The sequence below is a fragment of the Neoarius graeffei genome, chromosome 1 (genome assembly GCF_027579695.1).
Source record: "Neoarius graeffei isolate fNeoGra1 chromosome 1, fNeoGra1.pri, whole genome shotgun sequence".
Classification (NCBI taxonomy): Eukaryota; Metazoa; Chordata; class Actinopteri; order Siluriformes; family Ariidae; genus Neoarius; species Neoarius graeffei.
This window is the reverse complement of record NC_083569.1, coordinates 5,244,321-5,255,810: the sequence shown is the minus strand read 5'-3', so window position 1 is coordinate 5,255,810 and position 11,490 is coordinate 5,244,321. Positions and strand designations below refer to the sequence as shown.

Sequence of the window (11,490 nt, the reverse complement as noted above, 5' to 3'; positions counted from 1 at the left end):
GAATGAATAGATAGGATGGGTAGATTTTATGATAATCTTCCCATGAATAGATATGGATACACTGTTGGATGGAGGGATGAAAGGATGGAAGGGCATATTAGAATGTGCTGGATGAATAGACTGTTTTCTAGCCCGTTGGATGGATGGGTAGATAAATGATCGGATTAAGGATAGTCTGTTTGGATGAATAGAGTGATGGACGGCTCATGGAAAGATTATGGATAGACTGTTGAAGGAACAAATAGATTGTGGATTGACATGGATGGATGAATAGATAGGATGGGTAGATTTTATGACAATCTTCCCATGAATAGAAGATTCAGAAGTGTCAGATCGAGGGATGAAAGGCTGGATGGGCATATTCGAGAGTGCTGGATGAAGGGATGAATGAATGGGTAGACTGTGAATAGTCTGTTTTCTGGCTTGCTGGATAAATGGATGGGTAGATAAATGATCAGATTAAGGATAGTCTGCTTGGAGGGATAAATTAAGGGTTGGATGAATAGAGGTGATGGATGGATAATTGAAAGATCATGGACAGACTGTTGAATGAACGAATAGATTGTGGATTGACGGGTAGATTTTATGATAAATCTTCCCATGAATAAATATGGATAGACTGTTGGATGGAGGGATGAAAGGATGGATGAGGCATATTAGAGTGTGCTGGATGAAGGGATGAACGAATGGGTAGACTATGAATAGTCTGTTTTCTAGCCTGCTGGATGAATGAATGTATGGATGGATGGATAAATGATCAGATTAAGGGTTGGATGATTAGATTATGGATGGATGGACAGATTCATTGTCGTGTAGCCGAAGAAAGGTAACTCTGGTTATTCTTTCAGGAGCAGAATCAGTTGGATAAACAGAGGGATAATGAATAGATAGGCAGATTGATGGACAAAAGGAACTGCCATCCGATGAAACATCATCTATTTGTGCACGTACTCTTGAACACGTTCTGTCCGTCTGTCCACGGTATAAGAGCCCGAATGTTCTCGGAGCTGGATGGTGTGTGTGTGTGTGTGTGTGAGAGAGACAAGTGTGTGTCCTGTGTTACATTTGCACAGAAGAGGATTCAGACTGTGTGTTTAAAACAGAGTGTTTATTGAACATAAACTGCGCACACACGTCACAGAAACAGATTTTTTTTAAAAACAGCTAAGAAATAAAAGGAAAGAATCAAAGAAAAAAAAGAAAGCAAGCTAAAATAGGGAAGTAATAAACAGTAAAATAATAAACAAAATATGACCAATAAATCAATTCAGAGAACCAAAATTTAATCTGATCTAACCAAGAAAAAGCAAAACAATAAATATGAAATAAATCTAAATAATATATACTTAATAGCAATTTTCTTTCTTTTGGAAAAAAACTGAACGAAGATAAAATCGGAATGAAAATTAAGTAAATGAAAAAACTTTAAAAAAAAAATTCAGATGAAAGGAAAAAGTGAAAATTAGAAAAGAATTTCAGAAGACATAAATAAATACGTTTAAAAAGACGATTTGAAATGAGCTGTGAATCATAAAATTTAAAATAGATAAAATTAAGAATTTAAAAAGCAGATGTAAAAGTGATCAGGTCAAAATGAAAAATGCTTCCAGGCAGTGTTGTGGATTTGAGACGAAAGGGAGAAATGTTTCAGTTTTCTGTCCAACATTAAACGGCCACATTTTACAGAACATTTAGTAAAATAAATACATTTTTATTGAAAAAAATAGTTTGTTTCGAGACAAAACCTGTGGTGGGTTTTTTTTTTTTGAATGTCCTATAAATGCTGATACACAAACTCGTTAGCTGCTCTGTGTGTGTGTGTTTAGAAAAGAGGTTTGAAAGCTTTTGAACTGTGTTGCAACATGAACAGAAATTCCACGGCCACTTCTCTGGAGCAGCTCTTCATTGTGTGTGAGTTTTTTTTTTTGACCTTGCACGCTTTATGCCAATACACACAAAAGCATCCAAAAAAGCATAAAAGCGTGAGCATTCCTCACCAAGCAGGTAAATAAAAGCAGCAAAGTCCTGCCAGCGGCCTTGTGCCTGAGGAACAGAGGGAGAAATGCGTAAGGCTGTCGAGAGGAAAAAAAAAACAAACTAAATAAACAAGAAAGAAAAGAACGATCGAAGGCCGCATACTACAACCATAAAAAAAACAACTTGAACAAGAAAATCCTAAACCTTCTGCCACTCCAAGAAAGTTTTACTGAACCAATTACATTTTCATTTTTCCTAAAACACAAAATTAGTATAACACACTCTCAGCTGAACGATAAGAGCCGGAGTAATGGTGGAGCTGAAGAGAATCAAAATCTGATGATCAAATAAGAAAGAAAAGAAAAGAAAGAAAGAAAACTGAGAACAAAATCAAAAAAGGAAAATAATACAAGAGGGGAAAAGACCTTTAAAAATGAGCAGAAAAATAAGAAAAAAAGAACGTTCTTGAAAAGGAAAGACTTAAAAGAAGGAACAAACTCATTGTAAACATCTCTGTCCACTGAACTGTATAAAGAGGGAAATAAAGCAACAATTCAAACATTATTCTCACGATTCTAACAATTCTCAGACACTGAAAACAATTCCAGTATTCCCAATACTATTGTCATAATTCCAATATTATAATTCCAAATCTATTCCAACAATTCCAATACTGTCATAATTCTAAAACTATTCCAATAATTCCAAGACTATGCTCATACGTACAACACTATTCCATCAATATTCCCACAATTCCAAGAACTCTCACATTTCCAAGACTGTTCTCACAATTGCAACAATATTCCCACAATTGCAACAATATTCCCACAATTTAAAGAACGCTCATATTTCCCAAACAGTTCCCACAATTCCAAGAACTCATACCTCCAAGACTGTTTCCACAATTCCAACAATATTCCCACAATTCCAAGAATGCTCATATTTCCAAGACTGTTCCCACAATTCCAACAATATTCCCACAATTCCAAGAACTCTCACATTTCCAAGACTGTTCTCACAATTGCAACAATATTCCCACAATTTAAAGAACGCTCATATTTCCAAAATTGTTTCCACAATTCCAAAACTGTTCCCACAATTCCAACAATATTCCCACAATTCCAAGAACTCATACCTCCAAGACTGTTTCCACAATTCCAACAATATTCCCACAATTCAAAGAATGCTCATATTTCCAAGACTGTTCCCACAAGCAACTCATATTTCCAAGACTGCTCCCACAATTCGAACAATATTCCCACAATTCCAAGAACTCATACCTCCAAGACTGTTCCCACAATTCCAACAATATTCCCACAATTCAAAGAATGCTCATATTTCCAAGACTGTTCCCACAATTCCAACAATATTCCCACAATTCCAAGAACTCTCACATTTCCAAGACGGTTCTCACAATTGCAACAATATTCCCACAACTCAAAGAATGCTCATATTTCCAAAATTGTTTCCACAATTCCAAAACTGTTCCCACAATTCCAACAACTCTCATTTCCCAAGCAGTTCCCACAATTCCATGAACTCATACCTCCAAGACTGTTCCCACAATTCCAACAATATTCCCGCAATTCCAGGAACTCATATTTCCAAGACTGTTTCCACAATTCAAATAACTCATATTTTCAAGACTGTTCCCACAATTCCAAAATATTTCCACAACTCAAAGAACTCTCATTTCCAAAACTGCTCCCACAATTCCAAACTGTGTTCACAATTCCAACAATATTGTCAAAATTCTAACCCTATTTTTAACACTATTCTCATATTCCCAAGCCTATTCCCCCCCAACTCCAACCACCTTCTTATAATTCCAAAACTATTCTCACAATTTCAAGACATTTCCAGCACTGTTCCCTTACTATTCCTACACTTGTCTCAGGTCAGTTTTGTTACTTGTGCGTGTGTGTTGCAGAAATACAGTGCGAGAGATTCACTTCCATATCCGCAATATTCCAACACTCCACGTTATTCCTGTTGTGTAAATGAGCAAAAACACACATTTGTTTCAGGTGGATTTATTGCTTCTGGATTTGTGCTTACATTTCATTGATATTTACATGATGACAGAAAGAGCATGTGTACACACTGATGCATCCATGACAGCAGTTTAGAAACACCGTTAACTCCACACAGTAACGAGTAAAATCACATGACTTTCGGAGTGTACAGTACATTGCTTCTTATACGGAGCTTTTCGCTTCATGTCCACAACAACACAGAAGTGTGTGCAAGCGTGTGTGTGTGTAAAAGACAGACAAATTGCTCGGCGCTCTGAGCAAGTGTGTGAATGTTCACTTGGGTGCAGCATCACTGATCCACGGTAAACAAACTAAGGAAATCCACGTGCCACGTCCTCCCTGCTTTAATAAAAAATAAATAAATAAAACATGTCATGTGAACATTAAAGGTGCAATCAGAAGCCGAGTCGATACGCCGATACAGAGATGAAAGAATACACAGATTTATCAGGAGTTTAGCAGGACTGCTAAGAAAGAGAGGACGGAGAGTGAAAGATGGTGAATCAGCTCATCCGCCCGGACCTGGTGAGAAAACGTAAATCACATTAGAGGTGAAACTCCTGCCGGGGACACGTGCTGTGGACAAACCCATCATTAGTTGGATCAAAACTGAAGCAGAATTTTTCATAAATCTGTATTAAAGGTGCGGTTCAGCAGTTAAAGGTGCAGTATGTAAAGTTCACAACCATTTCTACAACCAACCTTTAATGATCAGATCATTCCAAAGACACTAGAAAAAAAAAAATCATAAAACTAACTAATGGCTTTTATTGGCTCCTCATTTCAGGTTCCTGTTTATATTTTTCTGACCCGGAAATTAGACTCGCCTCCTGCTCAGCTCAGTGTTTTTTTATTTTGTTTTTTTCCCCCCTTACAAGGCAACTCATCAAGCATAATTGTTAAGGTTTTTTTTTGTTTGTTTCAGTTGTCTCACAGGTAACAAAGAGCTTTTAAAAAGTTACACACTGCTCCTTTAAGGTTCTAGAAGGTTCCAACTCTTAACCCACTGTAAGGCTCTGTGTTCAGACTGGATGCTGCTTTACAACCTGTACATTTTTTTTTTTTTAAGTTTAAAAAAAAAAAAAAATTTAGTTGATTTAACACTTCAGACTACATTTTTTTCTGGCCCAGAAATTAGCCCCGCCTCAGTCCTCATCCTTCAAAAAGGATTCTACTTAAATCACTTGATAATTTTTCTAACTGAAAGCCACCAAAATAAACATTAAGCTGTTTTCTAAGTTTAAAAGCAAACGATGGGTCTTACAGATTCCTGTTGACATTTTTCTGGCCCTGAAAATAGCTCCGCCTCCCAAGCCAAAACATCGCAGTTCAAGTCCATGATATTTTCTAATTTTTCTAAAAGGTAACTCAGATAATTTTAAAAGTTATGAGATAGTGAAGGTTTGGTGATGTTTAAATCTTAGTTGTCTCGTAGGCATCAGAAGGCTGAAGGGGGGGGGAGAAACCCACACACTGCTCCTTTAAAGGTTCTAGAAGGTTCCGACTTTTAACCTACTGTAAGGCTCTGTATTTAGACTGGATGCTGCTTTACAACCTGAAAATTGATTTAAATTTTTTTTTTAAATTTAATTCATTTCACATTTCAGACTCCATTTTTTCTGGCCCTGAAAGTAGCCCCGCCTCTGTCCTCATCCTTCAAAAAGGATTCTGTTTAATCACTTTATAACCGAAAGCCACCAAAATAAACATTAAGCTGTTTTCTAAGTTTAAAAGCAAACGATGGGTCTTACTGATTCCTGTTGACATTTTTCTGACCCTGAAATTAGCTCCGCCTCCCAAGCCAAAAACATCGCAGTACAAGTTGAATATATTTTCAAATTTTTTTAAAAACGGTAACTCAAAGATAATTAACAGTTATGAGATGGTGATGTTTAAGTCTCAGTTGTCTCGTAGGCATCAGAGGGCTGGGGGAAAAAAAAAAAGTTACACACTGCTCCTTTAAAGTTCTGAGCTCAAACCCACTGAAGAACTCTGATTAGATTGGGTTCTAAATCAGCTTTTAAGACATAAAAGATGTTATTAGTCCAATATTAGCTATGACGAAATAGCAGATGATGTGTAATAAAACGCTTTAAACGAAATGAATACTTTGCCAAAAAAAGTCAAACGGAAAACTCTGTTAGCTCAGGAGGAGTTGATCAGCTAAAACACTTGGTGTCTGATCGTAGCTTTTGCACTGGAGCTACAAGGCTAATATTTTCCCTAAACAGAGGCCCAAATCTGCATACAGCTACAAAAATATACATGTCTATATTTACACCACATCACATCTGGATTCCCCAAATCATCATTAGCCTTGTTGCTGGAGGGTGAAGAAGCCAAACCTGGACACCAAACCCATCTTAAGCTCGCTGACTACCTCTGGGGAACTGCTGCTGAACCGTTCCTTTAAAACAAAAACACGAAAACACGCCTCTTTGGAAGTCTCTGGAACATCTAACCTGGGGAAAAAAGGCTTAAATTAGTCAAGCAGATAAAATTAGCCTACATGACGAACCTATCCTTCAACAAGTGCGTAATTAGCTATACTACGGGATAAGAATAGCAATCTTCAGTGTAAACTGGTTTTAAAAAAGGGTTCCAAAAAACCACATTCAAATCAGATCGCCACACAAAAACATTCTTAAAAAAAGACGCAGCTGCTACATCTTTCGACCACAAACTTCTCATGAAGTTACTTTAAGATTCAATATGAACCCTGGGTTTTTCTCTTATAAAATAAGATTTTTTTTACTTTTGAAATGTATTAAAAAATGTGTCACGTGACACGGGTCAGCATGGCTGATACGCTTCGAATGCATGAGGATTTTTTTTTTTTTAAAAATCCGTATGAACAAAGACTTAAAGTGCACTCAATCTGCAGCTCAAAATTTAAAGAAATGAATAAAAATATAAATAAATAAATAAATAAATAAATAAATAAATAAAAATGAAAAAATGAAAACGAGCAAATTCAGCATGCATGGACAGAACGATAACGACATCTTACCAAGGTTTATGAGAATACCTGTGGACAAGATATGAATAAATAAGAATAAAACAATTGACATATTAACCCATATTTTCAAATCGATCACTTTTTACTAAAAACTGACATGGATTTGATTTAGAGTGATCAGGACATGTCAATTAAGTTGCTTTCACACTTGCCCTTTCTTTTTCTTTCCTCTCAAAAGGGAAAAATAAAATAAAATTAATAATAGCTGACCAGAGAAAGTGATGTAACCATATGGTAACCGTAGCAACACTCTTACCAGCCCTAGCTAGTACTACCTGACTGACTAGTACGTAAAAGGTGAAAGAAAAAAAAAAAAAGCACCAAAAATGAAAGCAGTTTTCTTCCTCTAGATTCATGCATTCATGAGTAGAAATATTTCTTTGAGTCTGAGCCCAAGGTGGGGGAAAAAAATTCAAGAAGTAAACCCAAAAAAGTACCTTTATAAAAAAAAAAAAAAAACAAACAAGACATGAGGTGGTAAAATTTAAAAAGCCCCCCCCCACCCCCACCCCACCCACCACACACACACACACACACTTAACCCAAAAAACATATGGATGGAGAAGTAGTAATTACGATGGTGAAATGATGGAGAGAGACATTTTTCCCCCCCTCACGCATTCACAAACCCTCCAAAGTGAAGTGCCTGCACGTATGCATCGTTACATCGTATACACATGACCATGGTTTATTTTTCCTTTTCCTTTTTTTTAATCTTTAAAACGTTTTCAAAATTATAAAGCTTGCCAAGGGAAACCTCGGGCCTAAGCGTGCTTCTTGAAACAGAACGTGTAAAAAAACAATCCACGTGTTTCGGTACAAAAATTAAATCCTGACAATTATAAATCGGGGAGGGGGAAAACCATAATAACCTGCCGTACTCCTCAAGCGAGAACTTGGCCACATCTTGGGTACATGAGCGTGAGCATTGATGGTGGCTGCTCCCGAGACACAGCTACTCCTGGACAAGCGTTGAATAGAGACGAGGGCAGTTGATCGAAAACAAAACGATTCGTTCATACTACGGGAAAATGGCGCTGTGATGAAGTGCAAAACACATCCATCGTTTAAAAAAACAAAAAAAAAAACAAAACACGCCTGTTTGTAATCAACCATAGCGCTAGTTTGCAAGCTGAGGAAAACAACATCGTAACTCAGGAGAAAATATTTCGCTCGCAACGCTACTTAGCAAAGCTAGCATGCAGAACAATTCGTCAATCCTGACGACTCGGAAGCACCAAATGTCCGGACTTAAACGGAAAAGGAATGAAAATGCACTGAAACGACTCTCTAAACTCTCAAGAGTCCACTGGAATAACAAAGACTGATCTATAATGAGCTCAAAGTAGTCGCGATGCTAGCAAGCTAATCCATTAGACTCACGAAGCAGATCATAAAAAAGTCAGCACGGCGAGGAGAAAGAAAGAAAGCTCAACAGACAAAAGAACTGAGGAAAAAAAAAAAAGTCTGATCCATCCATACTAGAACGCTAGCATAACAATCCTGTAACATTTGGGAAATGGAAGACTGCACTGAAGCAGCAAAATGGACAAAGTGATAAAAATAGGGACATTTTTACCTCAGAAAAAAAACAAAAAACAAAACCCTAACCTCTTAAAATCTCCTCAAATTGATCCATACAGGCTGGTTAGCACAGAGCTAGCAAAACAATCCCTCAGCCAAGCACAATATTTGGATGTAAAGAGCTGAAAAACTAGATAGAAATTAAACAAAAAGTGCACTTTCAAACTCAATCTTGTTAAAATCTCTCTTACTGTTTGTGAATTAAACGATGGAGTTGTAAATATTACAGTGGAAAATGTGCGTATCACTGAAAATCACAGGGGTGAGATATTAGTGTTCGTGGAATATTCCTTCAACGTTGCTGAACGTTTGGGACGTAGAAAACCTGTCAATACGTCGCGCGCTTTATAGCGAATCAGGGCACAAAACATCGACTTGTGTTGATAATTACGACACAAATGAGTGCGAGCATTTAAAAAAAAAAAAAAAAAAAACACCTCAGAGGAAAGTAAGCGCGAAAGGACGCTGCAGTTACAAAAATCTAACGAAACTAACCAGCAATGCTAGCTAGCTAAATTCCTGAAGCGTCAGCTCGCTGCTGTTAGCTTATCAAAAACGATGAAATGCTAACGTCTGAAAAGCCAAAACGGTGACTAACTTACAGATTATACTGAGCACAGTATAAAGCAGGACGCTGAAGCGCAGTTGTGTGTGTGGGTTTTTTTTTTTAAATGTATAAATCTCCTGTTTTTGAAAATATATTTCATAAAATATAGAGACAATGAGAGAACAATGACGATTATGTTTTTTTTTTTTAAACATCTGTTCTGGAAAAGTAGCCACTGAGGTATTCTGATGCTAAAATTAATATATTTTATTTAACCCTACAATCGGAGCTCCAAAATAAAAAGCAAAAGCTCGTTATATGCCGGATAATTCCGATGTGGTGTGAAATATGAACAGCGACTTAACGCGACCTCGATTTAAGCAAATGATGAAATAATTGCGTTTGAACGAATCTCTTGCCCGTTCCCGCTCACACGCCGCCCTCTAGTGGCGGAAAAAGCTACAACTCCAGCCTGCTTTTCTCAACTCGGGGGGGAAAGAAACATCTTGTCCAGGAGTGTGCGCTTAAAGAGTCTGAACGTGGACAGGAGCAACCATCATCAAAATTCAGATTCATAATTCTTAAAAACAGCCTTTCTTTTGCTTCACTTACTTGTCATTCAGTCAAAAGAAAAATAACAGACAAGAATAATATTCACAACAACAATTATAATAATTGTAATAATAATAATAATAATAAACAGCGTCTCTGCAATCTGAGCGACGTCCCCACCTTTGACTCAGTTTTGGGAAATATCACTGGAGTACATAACACAAAGCAGGAACAGCTGCTCTCGGTGAAATCACGGCTGTTTATCTCAGAGTCGTTCGCCGGTCTTAGTTCCTCCGAGACATGCTTTAGGTGTTCTGAGATCTTTAGAGTAAAATGCGGCCTCGATTCCAGGAGCTCGCTCCCATCTCTCGCTCAGCCGTCAATAATGGTCACGTCGATGTGGGAAAGATCGATCATGTGCCTGTATGAGTGATCGCAACACACACAAAGAAAAAACCTTAACTGCTAAGCCATTTACATCAGCGACACAGCGCAAAAACAAACCAACAAGTCTCATTCCACCAACAGCAGCGTTTTTCTTCCACTCATCACTTCTAATTAAACTTGCAGCAATTACAAAAACTTATTAATTAGCAGCATTACAGTTACATTTACAGTGTCCGACTGTCCGGGACAACCAAATGTTTGACCCAAACCTGCTGAAAAGTTGAATATTTGTTGAAAAATCATCATTTTTATCGGAACGATTCAAGAGTTACATCAATAAAAAACAGTTCCATCCACGCAGTGTTATTGCTTACGAGATTCCAAGGAAGCCAAGTACAGCAGGTGGTAGACTTGGCACGGTTATGGGAAAAAAACCGAACCGTACGATATGCCTGTTGCGGTGCAATACGCGTATAAACCGCGGTACCCCTATTTAAGACGTTCGCCAAAAAAAAAAAGCCGAATGCCCGTATGAAACCACGTGGTTCTCTTTCGCACGAACAGGGGTGATAGCGTTCCGGCGCCGCGCCGGATTTCTGCCGTACCGCAGCGCCGGAAAAAAATAAAATAAAATCTAGTTCGCCCATTATCCTGTGTCATTCTGAGATGCGCAGATAGACAGTAAAGGGAATTCGGAATTCCCTTTACTGTCTATCTGCGCATCTCAGAATGACACAGGATAATGGGCGAACTAGATTTTTTTTTTTTTTTTCCGGCGAGGGGAGGGGAGGTTTGTTTTAAACAGTGCAGTGATTGGTTTTATTGCAATATTTTATATTGGCTGTGTGTGTATTTTGTTATAAATCGTTCTAAGAATACAGTGGCACTTTAAGATTAGATAAGAAATCCAGCCATACGTTTCAAAACACTGCACTTTAATTTCAAGTGAAAAAATACATCCTCACTCTCAGGGATTAGAAGAGTTTTTGATTCGGTTTTTGTATATAGGTGGTTGGTTGGTCGCCACATAAAAGTTTAAGTTTTAACACACACATCTGTTCAAAAGTAAGCTTTAAGAACTCATTTTTATTTCTTCCAATTATGAAAACTCTGTATGTGACAAAAGACACCTGGTTCCTCTAGATGCCACAACATGGCAGCAAACACTCCTGACACTTTGTATAAATACTGTAGTAAATAAAAAAGCTGTTGAAATCATCCATGTCTTCCCTCTTGCTGTTTCAAAATACTACCTGGCTTTTCATCAGAGATTGTTCATAAAATGTGCTTATGTCAACTCAAACTCAGTTTGTGCATGATTATTTCATTGTAACTATAATTTTAACCTCTCTTAAATGCTGTATCCTAAACTATGTTTACTTAAGGTA

The 11,490-nt window shown here is 37.4% G+C and overlaps 1 protein-coding gene across 3 annotated transcripts in view; it reads right to left on the bottom strand.

The window, feature by feature from the left end:
• Positions 1 to 7,699: 7,699 nt before the first annotated feature.
• Positions 7,700 to 11,490, bottom strand: part of rbm33a (RNA binding motif protein 33a) — a 66,309-nt gene continuing 62,518 nt past the window's right edge. For all 3 annotated transcript variants that reach the window (XM_060928567.1, XM_060928570.1, XM_060928569.1), the window contains one exon: positions 7,700 to 10,136. In XM_060928567.1, the coding sequence (XP_060784550.1) occupies positions 10,088 to 10,136 (49 nt within the window). In that variant the 3' untranslated portion in view covers positions 7,700 to 10,087. The remainder of the gene's footprint in view (positions 10,137 to 11,490) is intronic.